Raw genomic sequence first — 24,347 nt, 5'->3', positions numbered from 1 at the left:
TCTTCCACTGTGGGAGGGACAGAATCGCTCCGTGGGCTCATGTGCTCTTATTTGCATTTCCGGCTCTATGCATGGCTGCAATACTCTACAGCTGCGTTTTATTCACAGCGCCAATTTCCGTCTTCTTGGGCTTCGTTGGCATACCGGTTCTTTATCTGCTTTATGCAATTCCATGTTGGTGCGCCTGTTTCTGGAGGTGGTCTAAGTTTGGGTGGAGAACAAGCGTGTCGACTTCAGGCACTTGATTTGGCACTTGATCGGCCATTCAGGCGAAAAGGTTGTTATGATCCCCATCTCTTTTATTTGTGGAAGCTGGACTTTTGAGCCTGCGAAGTTCCGACCTCAGGCTCCCGGCGCTGACTTGTAGGGCAATCGTGACCCGGTCAGCAGTGTACTTAGAAACTGCGAGAAGACGCTTGATATTTCCACTGGTCCGAGAAAGGCACGATGATAATGGATCTTCGGATAAACTGAGGCACCTGGTGAGAACAACGTATGCCATATCCAAAAATATCACCTGTTCTCGCCACGGACGACCATTTCGCTATTATTCATCTGGCCATGTCCCACGTTTACTTCATTAGCATAGCGTGCTTGCTCGAACGGCTGAGCAAGGATAGTCACCGCTATCACGACTTCAGTGGGATCGGCTCAAAGGATGCGCACTAGAAAGTACTGCGGATGTGGAAGAATTGCTCCGTTGGGGCCCGTAAGTATTGGGATGCTGCATTCTTCGCAGAAGGTTCTCCTGCAACGCGAATGCGGTTCACAGCAGCCAGAATTGCCCAGGTGGGCCAACACTAACGTCAACATACCCAGTCAAATCACTAGCAATGACGGCACCAAGGGAGAATAGAGCTAGCGTGGCCGGACTAGTCATTCAAGGTTGACTCTGTGGCATATATCCAATTTTCGGGAAGCACAGTGACCATTACGATGTCTTTGAGAGCAGGAGGAAGGGTGTTTCGTGTGGCAGTGTTTTAAACAAGATCCAGGATCACTTCTGGACGCGGCCATGATCTCGACCTCGTATAATTAAAGAGGCGTCGGCTTGCACGGGTGCTTGTTAAGATTGACCTGCCGCTGTTCAAACAGAAGTCGTGCAGCAGTCGCCCGCCAAAAGCTGACCGAACCTTTCTGGGCAATTGCTTGGCCGGACCACGAGAACTTTGAACAAATACTTTCCTTTTTGCGATCAATTTTGGCCCGATGTTGCCCATACGATTGAGAATCAGGCTTGCCCTGGCTCCGCTAGAAACAAGATCGATTGTGTAAAGCTCTTCTTAGTAATCCACAAAGGACGGGTGAGTTCGATATGCGGAGCCCAGGCAACCCGTGAGCGCTTGCCTATTGTGGAAAGTCGCAAGAATACGGCCCCCGGAATGAAGATCCTTGAGCCTCTTATGTACTTTCCAGACCCCACAAGACCAACTGGCTCCACATAATGCCGGGAGAAGAGGCTGTAGAGGGCAAGTCGCTATGAATCGGCACTGCTGCGATATAGGTTACACCGAGGCCTCCTTTGTGCCGCATATCCTCCAACTGTGGCAGAGCCAGCTGCTAAGCGCCGCTTGCCTGGAATGCTTCTATGACATCTTGGGAGCCGGCTTGGCCTTTTGTGACGGTGACAGGCCAAGCTCTTTGATGGGCCGGGCGATCGGCTTGGCAGTGCGTCCTCGTCGACAAGGACGATGAGAACCCTGATGGACACTTCGGGAGACATAGGGGCAGGTGCTCAGTGAAGAGAAGGTCGCATGAGGCGATCGCGCCTCAAGCGCGTGTAACCACACAGACATAAGCAGGCAGGCCGGCCATCGTACGACCACAGAGGATGAAGATCGTGGTAGTGGCGAAATAGACGAACATGCGGGTCGGTCGATAACGGTGATGCGCGCAAGAATTGTGCGAAATGGCGTACGCTCTGGGCTGCCACAAGCAGGCATCAGAATGCATGCTGAGGGGCGAGATGACCAGGCCGCACAAGAACACGGAGTGTTGCATAGAGCGCCAAGCATGCTCGAGCGTTACATTTAGACCGGCTCGAGCCGACCAGAAAGAGAAGGTGGCGCTCGTCTGCCGATACTCAACTGGACCCCACGCTTGGCCTGACAGGGGAAAGATAGACAACGGGCATTTCTCAGAGGGCGAGAACGAGATCAAAGGGACTGGGCGCCAGCGTGGACGGAAGGACGGGCCAGAGTGTTGTTTTGTGGGGTAGGGTAGTACCAAGCAAAAACTACCCTCCCGCGTTGCCTCTTTCTTGTTTAGTATATGCTGCTTATTATCCGCTTCGGGCGCGTATAAGGTTATTTGCCAGTGGTGAAACAATTGCGGAGCGGAGCTCATCCATGTCGGAAGGAGGAAGGCATTCACATACTGCCCAGGAGGAGGCATGACTCGTATTCAAGGGGACAGCGTTGGGGGGTGAGGCATGGACAATTAGTGCCGATACAACGAGCCAGGCCGATCAACTGCCGAAAAGCGGCTGGGCCCTGGAATGGGCATTGCCTTGGCAAACCCACTCCCCGCCTCGTGTACGGATGCTCGCAAGCTATGAAGACAAAGGCATCACAAAACGGACACGGATGGGTACCAGGGCCCCATACCGCACAGAGGAGCATCGTCTGCCGTCACCATGCATGTGGTTGCCGCTGTGGTAGTTAATCAGGTCAATAATCTTGGTCTACTAGCCCTTGTCAGCCTGTGCATTTGTGCGTCGTCTGGGGCGCCATCACGACAACCCCTGAGCTTCCGGTATGGGATCGCCGTCCACTGCCGCACCTGCTCCTCTGGGAATCGCGCGGCCCCGGTTTCTTATTCTTGTTTCCCGCCCAAGTGCCGGGGTTGCACTGCAAGTGCCTGCGCTGCAGACCAGGAATAGGCAAGTGACAAGGCCCTTCCCTACACATCACTGGGCCGGCGACTGGCCGGGACGGGCCCATCGCGAGACTTGATTCGACGATAACGTGCCGCACGCAGGCAGAGATCGACCACCAATCCTTGGCCTTCCAACCCGCCCGGCTATTGTCACGTCACAGACGCTCTCACGGCGGGAACACCACTAGCATCTCGTGACCCGTGCAGGCCGGCCCCGGGCATTGGAGGGAATCTGGTATAAAGCTGTCGCGTGCTGCCCTCTTACCTCGCTCTTGGTTCTCGTGCTACGCCAGCGTCACTGCACGGAGTCCCCTTCTCCAGAGTCTCGCCTCCTCAGCCACTGCCTCTCCGTGGTAATCCAATCGCCCGCCAAGATGAAGACTGTCCAGGCTGTTGCCGCTGCTGCGGCCCTCTGCGGCTTTGCCATGGCCAAGGAGATCGCCCCCGATGCCCAGCGGTCTGCCGAGCTCTACCAGAGCGGCCTTATGCACCAGAAGATCATGATGCACAAGGAGGTAAGCGCGGCGCCCTCCCATCAGACCCGTCCACGTCGTCAGAAATCGCTAACCAACACGCCTTGAACAGTCATTCTGGGCCGACCGCGCGGCCGAGGGTCTCTTCGCTCCCGAGCAGTACGAGAGCATGGAGGCGGCCGACACGGTGGTCCGCTGCGTCAACGGTGTTGCGAAGCTCAAGGCCAATGACCCGCTGTACCAGTTCAAGTGCTCTGGGCTCGACCTGTACGACTTCCGCTCGCACGCGGACCTGGGCAGCCGCACCGGCCAGGGCGCCGGCTCCTGGGGCTGGACGAGCCCGGACGGCCGCGAGTTCATTGCCATCTCGCAGGCCGACGGCGCCTCCTTCAGCGAGATCAGCAAGGAGGGCAAGCTCATCTACCTGGGCCGCCTGCCGCAGACCCCTGGCGCCGCAACTTCCATCTGGCGCGAGATCAAGGGCTACAAGAGCTACGTCGTCATTGGCTCCGAGGCCGCCAACCACGGCGTCCAGTTCTTCGACATGAGCAAGCTGCTCACCGTCAACTCGTCGCGGCCCGTCACCTTCAGCCAGAGCGACGCCCTCTTCTGGAACGGCCTGCCCTCGGGCCGCTCGCACAACGTCGTGACCAACGAGGAGCGCGACTACGCCGTCGCCGTCGGCGCCCAGCCGCGCACCTCGACCTGCAAGTCGGGCCTCATCTTCATCGACCTCAAGGACATGAAGAACCTCAACTCTCCCGGCTGCGCCTCGCAGGACGGCTACGTGCACGACGCGCAGTGCCTCGTGTACCGGGGCCCGGACAAGCGCTACGACGGCCAGGACATCTGCTACGGCTACAACGAGGACACGCTGACCATCTACCTCGTCACCGACAAGAAGAACACAAAGGTCATCTCGCGCACCTCGTACACGGGCGCGTCCTACACGCACCAGGGGTGGGTGCTCGACCCGCAGAACCAGCAGTACCTCGTGCTCGACGACGAGTACGACGAGTATGACGGCACCGGCCAGGGCGCCGCGGGCTACCCCATCACCTACATCTGGGACATCCGCGACCTCGAGAAGCCCAAGCAGACCGGCTCGTACCGCTCGCCCCGCACGGGCATCGACCACAACCAGTTTGTCCACAACGGCCTCTCGTACCAGAGCAACTACGGCCAGGGCCTCGTCATCATCGACGTCTCCTCCATCCCCAGCGACCCCACGGGTAAGGGTGTTAAGCAGGTCGCCTACTTCGACATCTACCCGGAGGACGACAACGTCGGCAACGGCGGCGAGATTGACTTTGTCGGCACCTGGAGCCACTACCCTTACTTCAAGAGCGGCTACATTGTCATCAACACCATCGAGCGTGGCGCCTACGTCGTCAAGCGCTCTTAAACGAAGACTTTGGATTCAATGACGATATCTTGACCGACAATGAGGATTCATCCCCCGCAAGCAGGACCCAAGGAATCCCCAATCTTCTTGTATATAGTGCCTAGCTCGAACAAATGACCAAGAATCATGATGATTCATTACTCTCGATGCCCTCCTTTTGTGTTCTTGAGATCGTATACATGATGCCGTGCCCACTATCCCGTCCCTTCGCGTGTAAGGCGTAATGAACTCTTGGAAGAGTCCTGTGGATATGGTTTTGCATCAGTATGGACTTGGAAGGAAAGCAGGGAAAAGGTATGTGACCTCGAGGTTTTCATGTCATATCTGGTCCCTGCATTGTCTGTACGGGAGTTCTGGTGCGGAGGGGGGTCAATCGGCGCTAGTGCCAGGGGTGCATAACGGTGGAGTGTGGGGGAACTTGGGGGCGAGGCAGGGCTTTCATGACACCCCGTGACATTCGTTGCTATCAGAAACGGAAACATAATCGTAGTTTTCAAAGTCACCTTGAACTTCAATTGGTTCCCGAGATTACCTGCGGGCCTGATCTATTTCTGATACTGTTACAAAAGAATGGTGCTCACATCACCACCACCAGTGACCAGGGGTTATGCTGAACATGTCTAACCAAAGAATCCTCTACTCGGCCTTCTTCACCTCGGCCCCGTTCTGCTTGGCCTCACCCTTCTTCCCCGCGAGCAGATAATCCCCTCCTCTCCACGCCTTGTACACGCCATACAACCCCTGGAACGGCCTCTTGCCCCTCAGGAACGCAGGCATGCGACTCCCATCCATGGCCCTCCGCCGCGCCTCCTCGTCGACATGCCCGACCTTGTCCCAGACATCGGGCATCCAGTCGGCGCGGTACTTGCGCCGCACGGCGTCGTACCTGTCCCAGTTGTACACGTCCCAGAACTCCTCGCGGGTGTAAAAGTTCTGCGCGTACAGGGTCTTCTTGCCGCCCAGGGAGTGCACCTTGGCCTCGAGGTCGCGGTTCTGCCTCACGAACCTGTCATATTCCGTCGCCGCGGGGCCCCAGACGCCAAAGTTGAGCAGTATCGGCTCGGGCATCTTCTCCGGGTCCGCAAAGTCCGCGTGCAGCCCGTGCCCGGCTACCTCCATGCCATCGTCGCGGCGGATCTTGATCGGGCACAGCCACAGCGGGTAGATGCTGTTGAACTCGCGGTCCAGCCACTCGCGAAAGACCGTGGCGTGGGCGTACGGCACGCCGACGTCCTGGATGACGTGCTGGTCCGAGAGCCCGGACTTGTGCAGCGCGTGGTACATGACCTTGGCGTGCATGAAGCGGTCCAGCAGCGCGCGCGTGACGCGGTTGAATGGCGTGAAAAAGTACCGGAACGCGTAGCGCGCGACCCAGAACCCGCCCCGGTCCCATCGGAAGAAGTAGTCCGTCACGGGGACGTAGTCGGTGGTGGGCTTCGTCATGGTGGTGGTCTTTGAGGTGCGCTTCTGCACGTCCAGGTAGTACCACGGGTCGGTCCGGCGGGTGTAGCGCCTCACGCTGGAGCTGGGTGTGCCTGCTGGCAGGGACGGAACGAGTTTTCCGGAGCAGATGATGATGTTGGTCGGGGAGAAGGCGATTGCGTCGACGTAGTCGATCTCTGGCTTCGCAGTTTGCTCCTGCAAGATCTTGGTCGCGGACGACATGTCTGGCGCGGGGAGGTAGCTCAGCTCGACGTAGGCTGCTGCGTCGCGGAGCTGGACCTCGAGCATGGTGACGATGCCCAGGGTCCCGAAGGCGCACGCCGCGCCCCAGAAGAGATCGGGCTGCTCAGTGCGGGAGGCGGTGGTGATAGTCCCATCGGGCAGCACAATCTCGATGGAGCTCACGATGGAATCGAACGGCCCGTGCCGGAACGAGGACGACTCGCCTGCCATGCCACTGAACCCGCCGCCGACGGTGATGCTCGGTAGCTCCATGACAATGAGCGGGATGAGGTTGTGCTGAAGGGTGGCGGCCAGGAGGACGTCCATGGGGACGTTTGGCTCGCAGAGGGCGGTCTTAGAGGTGGTGTCTACCTGCAGGACATGGTTCAGGCTGCTGGTGTCGACGGTGTTGGCGGCGCTGCGCGAGATGGTGCGCGTCGAGTTTGTGGTCCCGTGGTAGAGCCGGAAGGGCTGCTTGGCAGCGTAGAAGGTCTTGACGCGTGTCGCGATGCGCGAGACTGCGGCGTTGTGAGCGTCCATGGCTAGGTGGCGAGAGCCCGTGTGGGCTGGAGTGAGAATGATGTCCGGTAGCTGAGAGAGAGCGATATCGTGTACACGCTGCGTGGAACAATGCGACTGGGGGTATCAAGGCAAATGCGTGTCCAATGCGGACTGGGATTTCAGACGATAGCGACAGTAAGTGGTGCTCGCGCACGGCTGAGCTTTTCGATGTTGTTGTGAGGATGGTGAGGCACGGGATGAGACGTCGTCGTCAGCCGATGAGATCAGTCGTGCCGCTCGGGCCGTGCCGAGCCACACTACACTGCACTGCTTGCATCGCGACGACGGGCGCGCTGACTAACAGAACCCACACTCCCAACCGCTCGGCTTGGCGTCCTCGGCCAGATCTCCCTCTCCAGGGAGCATGCAATTTCAGTCCTTGGCCTGAAATGAGTGTGTCCAGGTCCTTCAGCGTGGCTCACGAATCGACCAAGGCTCAATATTAGTGTCAAGCTGACAGCGTTGATGTGGCATTGCGGCACTTCATACACACTAAAATACCCACCATAGAGACATCACGACATCCATGGATGGCCGCATACAATGAAAGCTATCTCAATTGGGTATCTTCTATGCAAATGCAACATCGCAATGCTCAGTTTCGAATGTCCTCTTTCCTCGGCTTTTTATGTAGCAAAACGATCACCACGAGCAAAACCAATTGCACCCGTGACCTCTCACGGCCCAGTGCATCTAATCCACACCCGTCACAGTGCACACAGCAGAAGCGTTACCAGGATGGCAACAAGAATCCGGTCGCTCGCGCTCAGGCATTCGCTCTTCTAGAGCGACTTGAGCGCCGCCTGTGACGCCTTGCGCCGTCGCTCGAGCCGTGTCTTGCGCCTCCGACGCGCGCCCCAGATCCGACGGCGGTCCTTGAGCCGCACACACCAGTCCCAGATCGTGTCTCGCATCAGGATCAACATGGTCGCAAAGACGGTCGGCACCGCAATGTACCAGCTGCAAATGCGACAGTCAGTATGGTGTTCCACGCCACAAGCTGCCCTCGCGCAAGTACTCACAAGTAATTGATGCTGGTGTTGTCGGGCCCCGTAGCTGTAGGGAAGTCTGCAAAGTTCTGCCCAAAGTAACCAGTGATGAAGGTCAGCGGCAGGAACAGGATTGTCGCCGTCGTCAGCTGCTTCATGCTCTCGTTCTGATACGTCGCTATCGTGTTGAAGATGAGGTCAATCATGTGGTTTGCGCTCTCCTTGATCTGGTTCAGGTTGTCGATGATGAGCACGCAGTGGTCGTACACATCACCCAAATACGTGTACGTCAGCGGCGTGATGATGACCCCTTCGACAGAGCTCTGCAGCTTCTGCGACGCCTCGCGGTCATTGTACTTGGTCTTGTGGTCGCGCAGGCCATTGATCAGCGCCTGCATCGGGTTGATCAAGCTAAACATCTTGTTGATCTCGGAAATGATGATGTACAGGTTCTTGGTGTGCTTGAGGTTCGGGTGTGTGAGCACGTCGAGCTCCAGATCCGCCACCACGTCGGCGTAGCATGCCGTCACCGGAATGGCCATGTCGATGATGGCGTCGATGATGGCCTGCGTGACCATGGACGCGTCGCACGACTTGCGCAGGATCGTGTCTGGGCTGTTGAGCCGACTCAAGATGGGCTCCTCCACGTCATCGGCAGAGTTCTCAAAGAATGCAATGACGCAGTTGTCCGATGTCAGGAACAGCGATACCTGCTCCGCCATGACTGCCACCCCTTTTTGGACCAGCGCGGAGTGCGTCTCCATGTATGTTGTGCGCGCGTCGTTGCCACCAGCATGGAACCGCTGTAACGTCGTCAGAGTGAAAGGATTGAATGCCTCGGACACGCCGGAGACGGTGTGTGTAAAGCTGTGACCCGGCACCGGCCCCGGTCTCGAGCTTTTCCTAGTCTTGCGTGCGGCTTCGAGCGCCCGAGTAGCCGAGGACCGTTGCGCCGCGCTACCGGTGAAGAACGTCTTGACCCTACGACCGGCCTTGGCCCATCCCTTGTCGGACCGGACGCTGAAGTGGTCATCGTCATCGCTGCTGTCACTATCGCTGCTGCTGCTGTCGCTGTCTCCTGTGCGGACAAGCTTGAGACAGGTCATGATCATGAAGGTGTGGTTGGTGTACCAGTCGGCCTTTGTGCGGTTGCGGGTGTTCATGATATCCTCGATGGCGAGGCGGTGGAGCTTCTTGTACTGGCCCAATGCCTGGATGACGTCCCAGCTGAGCCCATTGACGTTGATCCAGCGGCACTTGACCCAGTCCGGCTGGGGCTTCTTGACAAAGTCTATCAGCTGCTGGTTATTGCACTCGTGGATCTCGAGCTTCTCCTGCGAAAAGTCGACGACGGTGATCTGGCAGGCGGCGTGCAGGTCGGGCGTCGAGCCTGGGTGGCCGCCATCGGCCTTCTCGGGGTCGACACCGGGCTCAGCTCCAGGTCGCCAGCCATGGTGGTTGAGCTCGAATTCCTGAAACTCTTCGATGGCGCGGAATGTGTTTGCGCGAGTGTTCCGGCGGCGAAGTGCACCGGGCGAGAAGGGGAAGGACGTCGGAGCCGCCGTGCCCGCCTGTGCATCGGCTGGGGCAGAGGTCGAGGATGGTGGTGGGAGGTTGTCGGTGTCCACACTGAGGCCGTAGTGGACGTGGCTGTTGCCGCGGGCGGCTCGCGGAGGCGGTGGAAGGAAGGCGGGAGCGCTGGCAGGGCTGAGGGCCTCGGTGGCGTCTGGAGTGGGCGCTGTCGTGAGGAGCTCAGGAAAGGCATCGGGCGCGACAGACCCGATGGTCGAGGCGTCTGAGGCCCTGTGGGCACGGGGAGCCATGATGATGGGCAGATGAAGAGGAGGGTCGGCCGATGGAGCTTCGAGGTGGACGGCTGGAGGCTGTCGTGTTCGAGTCGTAGCCGACTGGGAATTTGGAGGTACAGCTGCTGATTACGGCATGGTAGCAATGCTGGAGAGGCGCATTGCTGAAGTGGTGATCACTTTACGGGAGTTGATGTTGTGTTGGTGGAAAGTGGAAGATGGAGAGAGGATGGAGCAGACCGCGTCTTGGCAAAAGATGGGTCGAGGGAGCTGCCACCCGCTCTACTCTGCTAGCCCGAGCCCTATGGCGCACCCCTGTCAGCGCGCAGTCGTACCGCTGGGCCACTCAGAGGGGCCAATTGGTTGCTGCACTGGCTTGGGACGGCTGAGGTCCAGCTGCTGTGGCCGTGAGGCTAACATCAGCCCAAAGCTTGCTGGCGTCAGAAGTGCTGGCCGACGCGTGGCCCGGGGATGAAGGACCCTGGGATATTGGTGTCGCAGAAGAGAGCAAGGACCAACCAGGCGAGTTTCGTCCTTCATACGAGCACAGTGAGGAAACCAGAGGATCAGAACAGAGGGACTTTTTCCTTGAGAACTCACAAAGTCCTACACCATGGCTGCCACCATGCTTTGTGCACCGTCAGCCTCAAAAACTTTCTATTGTCTCTAGGCCCATAAGGCTTGGCAGACGTAGCGCCTGTCTCGGGAGATTTAAATAGACCTTGGTGTGGATTACATAATACCTCAGGACCGTCGGCGCTTTAATTAGCAGATGTACCAACGTTAAGTACCTACAAGGTTTCGTCGCCACTTCATCCTCTAGGGCTGGACCAGAATAAATACTTTAAGTTCTGCCCTGCATTGTCAGAAGCATACACACGAGGATTGGCGGAATCTAGTGACAGATATCATGAAGGAACATTTTAACGACGTTAATGGCACGTGCAAGCAAGGCGACGCTAGATACAAGCCAGGCCAGGACAGAGGGAGCATGTCAGCGCGCCACGTCCATTCTTAGACGAGCAGACACATGCAGGAGTCTGGGCCGTTGTGGTTTTACGTTGTCTTACATTCGCATAAGCGTAAACTCTGCCGGACGGTGGAGCCGGGGATGCCCGATATCAATAAATATGTCCGAGATTTGGGGATCTTTGGGTTCTCTGCCGTTACACTGGCTGCAACGGCCCATTGTAGCCGCTCTCTCCTTCGGTTGCAGTAGTGGATGGCATTACAGCCTCGATTCTCATGCCCGGCTTGACAACGCCGCCGACCTCGACGACTGCCATGACGCCTGCGAGCCGATGAACAATCCTGCGATCAGCGTCGCGCATTATGAAAGTCTCCTGCAGGCCCTTTCTGAACTTCTCGATCTGGGGACACGGGTTTCTGACACCAGTCAGAACTATCGTTGGCGGGGGCGGCGATAACGTCTCATCGCCCATGGCGGGTGGTAATCCGTCGTCCGTCATTGAGTGGTCGATCTGGTTCCTCTGCTCTGCTGCGAGGAGCCCGTCCTTGCTAGCATTGTCACCATTGCCAGCATCTTCATCATCCTGAGCAGACCCGCCCACAAACCGCAACTTCGTCCCCGTCGGCATATCCAGCAGGTCCAACCCATCAGTGACCACGTTCTCCCCAATCTCGCCTGGCTTCAGCCCCCGTTCTTGCAGTGTGGCGAGCGGAATGAGATGCACCTGCCGCAGGTTCGTGGGGGGCGGGCGGATGTGCAGCCGCGACCGGTGCTGCACGGTTTCGCCGGCGTGGCAGTCCCCCGCGACGCCCAGGCCTGCCAGGAGCGTGATCGAGGAGACGTTGGGCTTGGAGAAGTTGTGCTCTGGGCTGCGGGATAATGCGACTACGGCGCCAGTGAAGGTGCCAGCTGCGGTGGTGGTTGACGAGGCATTCGTGGAGAAGCGCATCGTTTGATGTATCGTGGTGGTGATGGTGGTGATGACGATGATGATGTCGTTGCAAAGTTGATCCCGTTCATGAGCGAAGATCAATTCTCTTGCCTCTCATGGCAATACCAGTTTATTCCAGGCCATGCGCTGTATGCCATTGGCCGGTGATTGTACCGATGCCAGGGCTGAGCTCTGGCTGACTCACAGTCCAGCACATGTCCTATGCCTTGCGGAGCTGAAAGTCAAGCCGGCCTCGGACAAGAGAATCCAACTCGGGGCTAAGCCTTTGTGGGCCAGCTGCCAATTTAGGCAATCCGATGATTTCGGTCCATGCCCTGCCTTCAGGCATTGCTCACAGGCTTGACACCATTCCTGCTGCCCTGAGCCTTTGCCAGAATGCAGAGCATATCAACCGGTATCAACATGATCAAAGATTGGCGGGCACTGCTTCCTCTCTGTTGCATATGTCGCTCCGTCGTCGGGGCTGTCTTTTGGTTGTGTTAGCGCTGGGAAGTCCCCACCCACTCCAGGAACTGTGTAAGTCACGCCTTTCCAGCATTTGGTTCGGTGTGTAGCTCCTCAAAAGCATCTGTATCTCATGGACGATCAGCTTGGCGACCAAACGTCACATGAAATAGAGAGAAATCTTGCGCATCCATGCTCAGCCGGAACGGTGGTCACCACAACATCAACCATTCGAGACCCTGGCTGGCGGCGGAGACCCAAGTCTATTAGTATTCTTCCATATCCAAATGAATCGTATTTGCGGCTAGCCCAGCACCTCACCAATGAGGATGTCCGAGGATGCACGAATCGTGACAGATCACCATGTGCTGCTGACATAATGAAATGATTACGCGTACATGATAAACCTGGGGTGTCGGATCGACCCACGTGCCGAGGCTGCCCCCGGCTTTTGGGAACCATCTGTAAGGAACCAGGGTTCATTCTCAGGTTCTTTCAAGCCACATGACGGCGGCACCCACAGCATGTGCTCCAATAACCCTGTCGGTAGTCACGACAGGGTCACAGTTACGGTGGTCCTCCAATTTAGGTAGTTTATGCAATGTCCGCATTCGAGCTGACGACTTCGGCCAGCTTTCCGCATGCTTTGGGGATATCCTAGTAGCATAAAAGTCTTGGCATCGAGCCTTGTTATGCCACCTTCGGCACTCGTTCTTGGCACCAGCTGGGCTTGCCACGAGTACCAACACCATGAGGTGCCTATCAATTGTGCTGTTCCTTCTATGGGCCCCGCTCGTGGTCCCTGCGCTATCGACGACATCTTCGACGCCTCTAGCCTTGACTAAGCGGGATGTCATCTCAGACATCCTCAATGACATCAAGGACATCGCAACCTGCGCCGGCTGCAACTCGCTTCTGCTCGTCTTGCAAGCGCTCGCACATACCGGCAACGACAACTTCGTAAAGGTTATTACAGCTGTATGTACGGCCACAAAAAAAGAAGATCCCGATGTTTGTGCTGGAGCAATCGGCCTGGAAGGCCCCATTCTCGCGCACAACCTCCGTCAGATGACTGTAGGCACCAAAACAGCGGACCTCTTCTGCCTCACTGTCTTCGGCCTCTGCCAGTGGCCGGCAGTCGACACATCCTTCTCTCTTCCTCTGTCGTCCAAGCCAAGCATATCAAGACCTGCGCCTAGCAACAAGACGCCCATCAAGGTGGTACACATTAGCGATATCCATATCGATCTCAACTACACCACTGGTGCCAGCTACAATTGCACCAAGAACATTTGCTGCCGGCCTTACACTGCCGATGACGAGCCGGGCGTTACGGAATACCCAGCTGGTCCGTACGGTAACTCTGCTTGTGACACGCCCTTGTCACTCGAAGAGAGCATGTACGCCGCCATCCAGTCTTTGGTCCCTAGCCGTGCCTTCAGCATCTTCACCGGTGATGTCGTTGAGGGAGCTGTCTGTGAGTATCTTATGCCTACAAACATCCTACTTATTTCATCAAACAACTAACTGACTGCTTGAAACAGGGCTGGTGACTGATAATGAAGTCACCTTGGACCTTCAGAGCGCGAATAGTCACATGGCTTCCCTTGGCCAGGTCTACCCGGTCATAGGCAACCATGACGCATCTCCTGTCAACTCCTTCCCCCCTCGATCCGTAGACACGGATATCTCTACTCAATACGCGTACGACACCTTGTCCGACGCATGGTCCTCGTGGATAGGCGCGGCTGCCGCCGATGAGGTATCGACGAACTTCGGTAGCTACTCGACACTCACCGCGTCTGGACTCCGCATCATCAGCCTCAACACCAACTTCTGGTACAAGCAGAACTTTTGGCTTTACGAGAAGACCATGGAAAACGATCCATCGGGTATGCTCTCGTGGCTAGCAGCTCAGCTCGAAGCAGCCGAGGCAGCCGGTGAGAGAGTCTGGCTTCTCGGCCACATGCCCATGGGCGCCAGCGACGCATTCCACGACCAGTCATACTACTTCGACACAATCATCCAACGCTTCGACGCTACTATTGCTGCCGTCTTCTACGGCCACACTCACAAGGATGAGTTCGAGATAGCATACAGCGACTACAACAAGCAGTCGGCCTCCACAGCGACCATGATGTCGTACATTGCCCCAGCCCTGACGCCAACCTCGGGAAACCCCACTTTCCGAGTCTACGACGTCGACCCGGTCACGTATGGCGTCCTGGATATGCATGTCTACTATACGAACCTAAGCGATCCTTCCTATCAGACGTTCGGTCCAAGCTGGGGACTCTTGTACTCGGTTAAGGACACCTACGGCACGCAACTCGGGTACACTGACCCATCTGCCGAGCTAACTCCGGCATTCTGGCACAATCTCACCGTCCTATTTGAGAACAACGACGACGTGTTCCAGGAGTACATTTCCCTGAAGAACCGGAAGGCTGGTAATGATGCCTGCACGGGTACTTGCAAGACGAGCGAGATTTGCCAGCTCCGTGCTGCGCAGTCGCAGTACAACTGTGGGGTTGTCTCTCCGGGCATCAACTTCAAGAGAGACGTGGTGGCTGGTAGTGTCATTACTACTGCTGGCGAATGTGATGGATCTCGGGCCGTGCCTATCTTGACGGGACTTCTTGGTGCCGACGGCATTGCGAACCTCAGGGCTGGGCTGGTGGATGTTCTTGGACAGGCGTTCCTCAACACTGTGGTGCCCTTGAACTCTACAGATTAACGCGACAAAGTGCTGTCCGTGCCGCCGTTTTTTGGTCGGTACATGCCAGCTGATTTAGGCGGCTCGAACATAGTATAGTAGCTTAGTGTTGTGCAGAAGTATCTGCCACCTCACAGACTTTAGATCCACTGGCATGCAGGCATTCTCCCTTTGCGATGTAGATACTGCTGCGCTTGAAACCCCACGAAAAACAACACGAGATCAATGTTTTATGCAAGATAGAACGCCTTTGTATAAAGCGGGAAACTTGGGAGGTGATGTCTGGGGTTGTATGCGCTTGGTATAATCAACTCACCTATCGGTGTGATTCATTGGCGGGTGAGGATGAAACTGAAAACATGAAGCGATGGCACGCAACAAGGTGGGGAGTACAGCTAATCGAATTGTTGCTAATAGTCCTCGGTCTTGGGACATCATCTTTTTTGGAATGATATAATCTATTGCAAGTTGCTAAAAGGACTTGTACCAAAGCTCGTACATCATAGCGACTGACCAGGCTGCTGTAATTCCTAGCGCTCAGCGACAACGCGCACACCTCAACCGCAACAATGCCCACTCTTGCCCCATCAAGTCGCTCCTAGCAAACCCCCTCGGAGATTCTTGATGTTCCCTCCGCCACTGGCCATGCCAGCCAATCCACTCCCCCAACGACTGTGCGCAAGCCAGGGCTAAGTGCCGTCGGCCTGATATGTCCTGCACGTTTCACCAGATGACGTTCGAGCTCCAGCCGGCAACCAGATTCGTGATGTGGTGACAAAATTTCCGCGTAGCTAGAGCTATCGCGCAAGTTATCTTGAGCGCCTAGCCCGGCGTCCGGTGGCTGGTGCCGGGAGTAGGTCCGTGTCTGCCCCCGACGAGGACCTCCCCCTTGCGTGTCTCCTGAACAGGCTCGCCGGGTTCATCATCTCGGACAGCCAGAACTTGACAACATACCGAGCCCGGAACACGATGACGATCCACAGGGTCGAGTAGAGCCACTGCGCGATGGCCACGACGTAAAGTCTGCGCCAGTAGGCCTCGTCGTTCTGTTTGATGCCCACGAGATAGGTGTTCTTTGGACTCGTGAGGATCTCCCAGGTCAGGAACCCCGTGATGCCGAAGTTGGCGATGAGCATGAAGAATGATAGGATCTCGCCGTACTTGTTTCTTGGTTGGGGCAGCCAGGTAAGTATGCTGAGGGTCGCGGAAATTGCGACGGTGAACAGCGTGGCCATCTGTGGGCGTGTTAGTCTTCATAAAAGAAAACGACAAAAGATGAAGCAGTACGGATCTAGGGCTCACTTACACCGCCATGCCAGACCTTCCACCAGTCCCAGAAATGACCAATGCACAACAAGCAGAGCATCGCAAACGCCAGCGCGAGGATCAGCAGCCGCACGACCCAGGAACCCTTGGAAGGCTCGACCTGCAGCGGTGGCAGGCAGAACTGGTCCGAGTACGCATACTCGCCTCTCCACGGGTCGTACCGTTCCCCCTTGGCCCGCGCATTCTTCACTTTGGCCTTGTGCCTGGGCCGCTGCTCGTGGTCGTTGACATGCCAGTCCCAGCTCGGGTAGTGCCGGTACTTCTGCCGCAGCGGCGGTGGTGGGTTGAGGTGCTCGTGCAGCGAGCGGCCTGGGTTGGCGTAATACCCACTGTATATGTTGTCGGATGGCATCTTGACTGTTTGATGTTCGAAATGTTGGATGAAATCCGTTGCCTAGATTTGCAACTGCTGTGTTGGTTGTGTGTGTGTTTGTTGGAGGCGCTTGAGGTTGTGATCGATGCTGAATCGCACGCAAGTGTTGCTCTGCTAGATCAATGAGTAGGTTCTTGCCTGCTGGTATCGGTTTCGGTCTGGCATAAACTGCACCAACAGGCTCTCGACTGTTGACGGAGCCAAGGATATATACGATGTCTTTGAATCGACCATGCTTTCTCCGATGGTCCATGGCTGGCCGGCACGTAACAGCACAGACCGACCTGCGGAGACAGGTGCTTGAGGGTCCCAAAACCCAGCCCAACCCTATCTCCGGTGCATGTCACTGTAGCTATGGCCAGTGAACCAAAATCTCCGTGCCCATGATCAGCTCTGTGCTGTGTGATGGTTGCCGACTTCACATGTTAGCACACATCAACACCATCACGTCTTTAGCCCCTTGGGACCCCCATGTCCACATCATTTCATTGAGAACCAGTGAAATAATTAGGAGCATAAACTTGGCTGTGATATAAAGACGCTTAAACACATTTCTTTCATTATTCGTAATTAGACCATTCTATGACTAGCATTCAGCTAGCCTGACAAAGGTTTTGTTATCTACACGTCTTCCTCGACCTGGCATGACACACGAGAGAAGTAACTCATGCTGAAGCCTATCATGTTGCCCAACCGCTCAGAAAAGGGGTCCCTCTCCCCTGTGTACTCGGGAATCTCCTCCAGACCCTGCATCTTTGCTGCTATTTTCAGAAGACTCTGCTCGACGAGCCCGCCCACATGTCTCGATCTACTCTTCCTGATCTGTGCGATGAGCATCTCGACCGCACTGGACTCATCGTCATAGAGCCACCTCTCCTCCTCCGACTTTGGATCTGCTCCCAGGCTCACTAGGAAAGCAAGGTATCCCCCGAACGCCTCGACCACGTCCGCAGTGTATGGGCACGCAGACCTGTGGTCTCTTGGGTGGTCGTGGAGATATTCCCCGACCAGGCTATCGGTGTGGACGAAGTCGGAGACGACCCGGTTGAGTGGCGTGTATCCAGCAACGTGATTGCCTAGGCGTTTTACGCTCTCCTGGTCGTTGATATCCGCCCCGGCAGCGACGAGGGCTCGGATGCTAGCCTGACCGATCGCGCGGACCTTGACCCAGCGTGATGGGGAATAGACAGTATGGCGCAGCGCGCCCTTGTCCACGATGACGCGGCGGAGCAGGATGTTCTTGGTCGTCTGGTCCATGGCGCTCACTCGTGGTGTCAAGACTGCCAAGAACTTGTCCCAAAGCCCTTCCTTGTTTATAAAGTCGGTCGTCGAGCTGTTGTTCTGTCCGTCCAGGCGTACCATCAGTTTTCCCAAGTCCGGTCCCGTCCCATCATTCTCGACGAGGAGCTTGATAGTTGTAAAGAACCTGGGCTGAGCCAGTGCTTCTGTACCCCACTTCACGAGCAAGAACTCGACAGCCGATGGCACTCCAGCATAAGTGCGGTCGTGGAGGTCTTGCCGCCAAATGCAAAGGCTGTACTTGAACGGTGGCGCCACCGGACTCGGCATGGCTGCTCCCAAGGTCTTGATGAAATGGGCCACACCCTCGGTCGGCGTGAGCCCCGGCAATCCAGGACTAGTACTAGCTGGCCGAGCCTCCCACGAGCTGATCGCGTCCAGATAAGTCAGCAGCGGTGTTGTGCACACATGCAGGAATCCCGGTGGAAGATACTCGTCCGGGAGTGGAGCGCGGCGGATGTGGCAGGGCCGGTCAATATCTTCGCCGCCTTTAACACAGGCATCGAGCACGTCGGTCCTGCCCGTCTCGCCCATATGTCGTGCCGCCATGAAGATCGGAATGTGAGAATGTGTCTTTGGATATTGACGGCGGAGCGAATTTGAGATGCCAATCTGTGCACCTCGAGCGACCAGGAGCTTGAAAACATCCATGTCTCCTCGTAAGCACGCCGCACCCAGAGCGGTGATGGGCAGTCTCTGGCCCTCTACCACGTTCCGAGAGACCACGGCCTCATTGACCTGAGCACCGTTGTCCAGAAGCTTCTCTAGGAGCGTTGGTGAAGCCCACCGAACGACGTCTGCAAATGGCATTCTGCTAAGCACAGCCTCAGCCTGGCTACATTTTTCCTTGGTGTCCTTGTGCCAGTATGGCGTGTTCCGCCGTGCATTGACGAACGCCTCGAGGAAGTGGACATTGCGAGGTTCGGCTAGTTTCCGGGCAAATGTCTTGACTTGTTCACCCAAGATGGTGGTATCCCTAAAGTCTCGTGGGGCGATGCTCAGACCTAGATTCAGCAGCAACTCAAAAGCATCAAATTGCCTCGCCTTCAGAGCCAGTTGCAGCGCTGAAGCTTCCCTGTGACCAGCTTGTGGTTCGGCCCGCACGGAGTTATTGGTGCGACGGTGTCGTCGCACGGTGACTGAATGTGCGCCGCGCAAGACTGCCTTTCGAATGGCAGGCAAGTTGCCCCTGACACAACCGTGTCGCAAAGCCGAATTACGCGCCTCTATGGTACCGAACAGTACATGATCCACGCGGCTGTTGAGCAAACGAGAGCATCGCGACAGTCTGGCGAGTGGAGTGCAGTCGGGGACGGAGCTTGGACGGAGCGAAGTGACATCGTGACCGATGAGAAATGTGATGATCAAGTCGAAAATCTCGTTAGGTAGCGATTCTAGTGGGGACGTCATGCTGGCTGGTCCCAAAAGGCGCGTTTGCTTAAGTGCCACGGACAAACCAGAATCTTGAAGGACGTGTCATGTAGGGCTTCAGGGTCGTTCCTCCATGTTATGTATAATTGTTGAGAATAAACTGGAGATCTAGCGGCGAGTGCCCTTCCCTTATATGACTCATCAAGGACTGTAGAGTATAGGGGCCAAGAGAGACACTGTTGGCTGAAGATACGAGTGGCAGTGCCCCAGATCAAGGGACCCCTGCGACCAACACAACTTGCTAGCCCAGGACAATGGTGTGCGTTTCCATGTCTTTGATTTCCTGCACCGTCTCCATGCCACCGTTTTGCTCACTGATCAAGCCGTCGATACACGCATAGTCGACCAGCAGATGTGTCTGCCGAGCCATGTCATCGGTGTCCGAGCATTCGTGCGCAGCCCCGGGACTGCCATCGCACGTGACTCCCTCTGCCTGATGGTGACGCCGACAGTCCGGTCGCAGCATCAAGGTGTTGCCAAAATCGTCCGAGTGCGCAGCGACATCTCCTATCCGGGTAGCGTCGCTGCATAGCCCGACGATGCCCGAGTCGAGCACGAACAGCACCCGTCCCGCCAGGCGGTCTCTGGCGTGCATGATCGACTGCCGCTGGCGCCGCCATTGCAAGCTATCCGCTTCTGGGGGCGAACGCACCAGCCAGCGGATGGTACGTGTGATGAGGAGCCAGACAGGCACGTCGCGATTGTGCATCCGTTCGTAGTTGTCCTCCCTCTTCATTAAAAGAAGCAACCGGAGGCGCTGGTAGAGGCTCGTGTCTGGTTCTTCTGGCTCAGTACCTGGCGGCGGCGGCGATTTGATGAGAGATACGAGTTCGCGAATCCGACCTTGCAGCTCCTCTGGTAGATTCGGGCGGAGCAGACCAGTAGGAGCCCCATCCAGCATCGAGAGTAGTTCCTGGTCAATCTCGTCAAGAGATGGATCCATTTTTGGCCAAGCTTCTTTCAAAAGGGCGGCAACCATGTCGTGGATGCGTTCAACCATGGTCGGGAAGATGATTGTCCGCAAAACGCGGCCCAGTGGTCTGACACGAAATCGCAGTCGATCACTGTCGCCTTGGCTATCTTTCCGTGGTAGCCACTCGACGCTCTGAGACCATTTGGGCCACGGAAAACTCCCGCCGGAAGCAAAGCTCGCTCTGAGTCTGCGGCTCGTGATATCGGGCAGCCAGGATGGGTATAGGACGCCGGTGGGTTGCCCCTTGTCTTCGAGCGCCTCCAGCTGACTCCCGTCTCTTCCCCGGTGCTGCATTTGTCCCTTGAAGCCATTGTTGCCTCGTTCCTTCAGTTTGCCCGACAAGGCAGACCTGTAGGGCATGTACGAGAGACAGATCGGACCAAGTCCCTTTCCATTCTCAACCGTCGCAATGTAGTACAACGCGTCCCTGGCGACCTCCTCGACGGACTTGCGATAGTCTATGGCAAGGTATCGGTCCCTTGCCGCCTGCCTCGCACCGGCAGTGTCAAAAAAGGGACGAGATAGGTCACTGACCGCTTGTTCTACAGCGGGTATAGAGTTAGGGTTAAAGCGGCGGCGCATTGCGTCTAGTATCTCACCGAGCTTGTTGCATTCCCACTCGACTGTGGGGAGGATGGCCAGCACTCCAAAGATCTTGTCGCGCAGGTCACCGCACCGCCGCAGGCGTGTCATGTAGAGGAGTGACGACAGGGTGAGAATGCCCAACTGCTCACAGCCCAAAATCATCAGTTGGAGGAGGTGGTCAAACTGGATCTCATTTGCAGTTGTGCAAGCCACTTCGCGGTGCAAGATCTCCATCCACGGCTGCATCGATGACTCCCGGGACTCTGGATTCTTTTCGTGCTGTTTCCACGCGCTAGTAACAAAGGGCGGCGGATCTTTCCATACCCATCTGCGCGTGTTGAAGTATCTGAAGTGGATGTCGCCGAGGAAAAACAGCGCGCGTTCAGCTGGAAGAAGACTCTCTTGAAAAGTCCACATCCGTTCGAAGTAGGGCAGCTTGCGCAGCTCGACCTGTCCTACAAGAATGGCGGTGATTTGCCCCGCCTGCCACTCGGCGGATTTGCCTTGCTGGTCCCAGTCGTGGAGCACCTGCGCCCAAGGATCGTCCAGTCTATGATCGATTCGGTAATGGTACCGTACGTAGGCCTCAAAGTTGGGTGTTGGCTCACCCAGGTGGCAGCATACCCTCAAGGCGTTCCGGTATATGCGGCCCATGAGCTTTACCTGGGAGCTTCGCTCGTCGTTGTCCCGCTGGTTAATGCAGACAGCATCCGCCCAAAAAGGCGGCCTCGTTTGATATCTCGACATTGCGACCACGGCACTGTACAGGTTTCGTGTTATAGCGACTTCGATATCGTTGACAATGATCGGCATGGTGTCTGTAGGGTCGCCCCAGACGTACGAAAGAGCTGTGAAATCTGGGCTCTCATCGAGTGAGATTGTCTTCATGGCGAATCGCAAGGGTGGCATTATCTCGTCCCTCTCTACGTGGAAGGACGCTTTCAAGCGTCCCTCTTCTAAGCTAGGTGTCTGATCTGGCTCCAGCCTGAGCAGTCGAATCTGGGATCGCCCCGGGTCTAGTGCCGAATACAGCTGCATCGCGGCGGCGACAGATCAAAATTTGATCAGATCTCGGAGGGCAATGTTGACGATGAACCAACGATCTTCTTTAGGCAGTAGCTTGTGATAAACGACAGGTTGTGGGCAGGATCGAGTCTGCGAATGGTAGCAGTGTTTGATAGCAATGTATATCTCAGGAGTCCTCAGCACCCGAGAAATCCAGCTTGTCTTGCCGCTCAGCAGAGGCTGCCTCGTCTTGCCAATCAGCAGAGAGGGGATTGGTCATTACATCACGCCGCACAATGTCGAGCAGGGGCCTGCAGGATGCTTGCCGGCTGCACACTGGCACAAGCAATCAGAAGTACCGACCGGCAACCTGGGCAGGCTTGGCAATTGTAGACGTCAGCGAGGATGCAGTGAGTGGTAGGATCTTGCCACACGCAGAGGTACAAGCCACAATAGTGGCGCGCCGGCAGTGGCACGGTGGCAAGTTGTTATCGAGACTTTACTCCGAAGTGCCAATATATCCGGCAGCGACAATATGCCTAGGTGAGAGGCGCTCCTGCTGATTTACACCAGATTTCATATCGATCGTCAGCCTCCTCTGCACCTCGTTCCGTCAGTCCACAAGCTCGTCATCCCAAAAAGGGATCGTATCGATGTAGGCGTTATCAACAAGAAGCTGGTGGTCATCTCACTGGCGTGTAACTAATGTGAAGCCCCATGGAATCCCTCTCCATGAAATTCTCGCTAATCATGTCGGTTGCACATCTCATTACAAAATCCACCTCACGACTTGCACCACAAGGACGCCCAAACCAACGACAGATGCCAGATTGAAGGCCGCTCTCCGCAGAGCGAGCACCGAGAAAGCCTCGAATGCTTTGGCCAAAGCCTTGGCCTCGTTGACATGGGGGAACTCGCAATCGGGCACCGGCCTGCCGAGGAACTCGCACAGTGGCTCCCATCCACTTCCCAGTCGATACTCGAGGAGCCTGTCCTTGGGAACCGCCTTGCGCACCTGCGCATAGTGCTTCTGATACGCCTCCCTCGCGCGCTGCTTGGCCAGCGCCGTGTCCGTCGTGCCGGTGATGGCGCGGATCCAGCCCACGCCCACGCCGGACACGCGCCCGACGATGAATGGGTCCAGCGTGGCGAGCACGTGGCGCACAAAGGGGTTCATGATGCCGTCGACCAGCCCGTCGAAGCTGCGCTGCCACGTATCCAGGTCCCGGTCCACCAGCACGACCTTGACATCGGGGCCGTATGCGTCGAGCAGCTCCTCCCAGAACAGACACCCCGGGACGTCGGTCGAGGCGCTCACATGGCCGAGGAGCTGATCAAAGTCTTTCTTGCCAATGGAGGGCGCCTTGCGAGAGCCGACATCGTCCTTCGGGTACGCGATGCTGTGGTCTCGCGAGAAGAACTTGGCGTCCAGGGCGGGGAGCCACATGTCTGCGTCCCTGAGGTTCGTCAAGAGGCTGGAGAAGTGGTACGTCGGGTAGCCCAGGATCGTGAGGGCTTCCTGCATCGATGCAGTGCCTGTGCGCGGGAACCCGGCGCTGATGACCTCGAAGGGGACTTGGCGGCTGCACTTTCTGCGGTCCACACCTATCCGGGGATTCCGGGTGACGCTCCAGAGGCCGAGCTCGTCATTTCTGTTGTTGTTCTCGGACTGGCCTTTATGCGAAGTCATTGTTCTGGATGAAGCTGGGGAGGTAAGCCGACACGCTGTCATGGTCGGGGCCGTAGGGGAAATTGGAGTTTAGATACACCGCTGGGGGCTTCCAATTTATACGCAATTATTGCGGTGATCTCACAGCCTGCCATTGTGTAGAAGCCCTGCTCCGTAGTGTGCCTGCTAAGCTTTGGCTGTCTGGCGTGAGCTTATCCTGTGTAACTGAAGTCAACGGCCAACGGGCGGACTAGTCGAGGGCAGATTCTAAGTTCACGCCGACTTTCCACGTGTAGTGGAGTTGACCGGTGCAACTTGACATTGATTACCGCTTCGGGGCGTGTAATGGGGTTGACTATTTCAGTAATTGAAGTTAACATTGATTGCTGCTTTTGGAAGCTAGCCCAATGGGGAATACAATCGGACGCCGCTGTGGTCAGCACTTGAGGCAGGGAGCATGGCAGTGGCGTCGGTAGTGTCCGCAGTTGGCTGGCTTCCATCCGAAACCCATGGATGCGTGACTCAAGTGAGGAGCATGTACAGAGCACTCTTCTTTGGGTTTTCTACAATCTCTATTTCGCCCGGACGATTCCTCTCCATAGGTCTGGTTCCGCTCCTGGCGAAACCCAATCGGCGTCCGATGTCTCAGCCTTCGGGCAGAACAACAACCCGGGGCCGTTGATAGTCCACACAAGAGCCTACAGGTGAGACATGCCATGGCTCCTGACTCAAATCTCCAATTCTCCCGATGACGGCCGTAAGAAGCCCTTGGATCCCCTGCGATGGGGCTGCCCAACTCTTACTCTCCCCAAGTCCAGTTCCGCGTGTG

At 56.6% G+C, this 24,347-nt stretch overlaps 9 protein-coding genes across 9 annotated transcripts; 2 read left to right on the top strand and 7 right to left on the bottom strand.

Annotated features, from left to right (window-relative positions):
- Positions 1-3,302: 3,302 nt before the first annotated feature.
- Positions 3,303-4,755, top strand: B0I36DRAFT_235364 (uncharacterized protein; the record flags this gene model as incomplete). Its single annotated transcript, XM_046149394.1, has 2 exons — positions 3,303-3,392; positions 3,463-4,755. The coding sequence occupies 2 exons, from the start codon at positions 3,303-3,305 to the stop codon at positions 4,753-4,755; spliced, it is 1,383 nt and encodes a 460-aa protein (XP_046019539.1).
- A 487-nt stretch (positions 4,756-5,242) lies between these two features.
- On the bottom strand, positions 5,243-7,189 carry B0I36DRAFT_312916 (FAD binding domain protein). The gene has a single exon (XM_046152560.1). The coding sequence runs from the start codon at positions 6,958-6,960 to the stop codon at positions 5,392-5,394; it is 1,569 nt and encodes a 522-aa protein (XP_046019538.1). The 5' UTR covers positions 6,961-7,189; the 3' UTR covers positions 5,243-5,391.
- A 729-nt stretch (positions 7,190-7,918) lies between these two features.
- Positions 7,919-10,199, bottom strand: B0I36DRAFT_312914 (uncharacterized protein). The gene has a single exon (XM_046152559.1). The coding sequence runs from the start codon at positions 9,791-9,793 to the stop codon at positions 8,000-8,002; it is 1,794 nt and encodes a 597-aa protein (XP_046019537.1). The 5' UTR covers positions 9,794-10,199; the 3' UTR covers positions 7,919-7,999.
- A 742-nt stretch (positions 10,200-10,941) lies between these two features.
- B0I36DRAFT_371666 (pyruvate kinase-like protein) lies at positions 10,942-11,893 on the bottom strand (the record flags this gene model as incomplete). Its single annotated transcript, XM_046160032.1, has 3 exons — positions 10,942-11,205; positions 11,347-11,630; positions 11,851-11,893. 3 exons carry the CDS (start codon positions 11,891-11,893, stop codon positions 10,942-10,944), a joined length of 591 nt encoding a protein of 196 aa, XP_046019536.1.
- Positions 11,894-12,891: 998 nt separating this feature from the next.
- Positions 12,892-14,878, top strand: B0I36DRAFT_345076 (calcineurin-like phosphoesterase; the record flags this gene model as incomplete). Its single annotated transcript, XM_046156324.1, has 2 exons — positions 12,892-13,618; positions 13,686-14,878. 2 exons carry the CDS (start codon positions 12,892-12,894, stop codon positions 14,876-14,878), a joined length of 1,920 nt encoding a protein of 639 aa, XP_046019535.1.
- A 788-nt stretch (positions 14,879-15,666) lies between these two features.
- Positions 15,667-16,535, bottom strand: B0I36DRAFT_358645 (uncharacterized protein; the record flags this gene model as incomplete). The annotated part of the gene is made up of 2 exons (XM_046158001.1): positions 15,667-16,092; positions 16,164-16,535. 2 exons carry the CDS (start codon positions 16,533-16,535, stop codon positions 15,667-15,669), a joined length of 798 nt encoding a protein of 265 aa, XP_046019534.1.
- A 560-nt stretch (positions 16,536-17,095) lies between these two features.
- On the bottom strand, positions 17,096-19,361 carry B0I36DRAFT_312911 (uncharacterized protein). Its single transcript, XM_046152558.1, has one exon. The coding sequence runs from the start codon at positions 19,263-19,265 to the stop codon at positions 17,178-17,180; it is 2,088 nt and encodes a 695-aa protein (XP_046019533.1). The 5' UTR covers positions 19,266-19,361; the 3' UTR covers positions 17,096-17,177.
- A 166-nt stretch (positions 19,362-19,527) lies between these two features.
- B0I36DRAFT_392507 (heterokaryon incompatibility protein-domain-containing protein) lies at positions 19,528-21,794 on the bottom strand (the record flags this gene model as incomplete). Its single annotated transcript, XM_046161434.1, has 1 exon — positions 19,528-21,794. Exon 1 carries the CDS (start codon positions 21,751-21,753, stop codon positions 19,528-19,530), a length of 2,226 nt encoding a protein of 741 aa, XP_046019532.1. The 5' UTR covers positions 21,754-21,794.
- Positions 21,795-22,732: 938 nt separating this feature from the next.
- B0I36DRAFT_209608 (uncharacterized protein) lies at positions 22,733-23,458 on the bottom strand (the record flags this gene model as incomplete). The annotated part of the gene is made up of 1 exon (XM_046148887.1): positions 22,733-23,458. A coding segment is annotated over one exon (726 nt), but the record flags the coding sequence as incomplete, so codon positions are not given.
- Between the last annotated feature and the right edge of the window lie 889 nt (positions 23,459-24,347).

Source organism: Microdochium trichocladiopsis, assembly GCF_020744255.1.
Source record: "Microdochium trichocladiopsis strain MPI-CAGE-CH-0230 chromosome Unknown B0I36scaffold_1, whole genome shotgun sequence".
Lineage (NCBI taxonomy): Eukaryota > Fungi > Ascomycota > Sordariomycetes > Xylariales > Microdochiaceae > Microdochium > Microdochium trichocladiopsis.
This window is presented reverse-complemented; position numbering and strand designations above follow the sequence as displayed.

Coding starts and splice junctions, on each gene's coding strand:
- B0I36DRAFT_312911 (XM_046152558.1), bottom strand. CDS start 19,265: ATGACGTCCCCACTAGAATCGCTACCTAACGAGATTTTCGACTTGATC.
- B0I36DRAFT_312914 (XM_046152559.1), bottom strand. CDS start 9,793: ATGGCTCCCCGTGCCCACAGGGCCTCAGACGCCTCGACCATCGGGTCT.
- B0I36DRAFT_312916 (XM_046152560.1), bottom strand. CDS start 6,960: ATGGACGCTCACAACGCCGCAGTCTCGCGCATCGCGACACGCGTCAAG.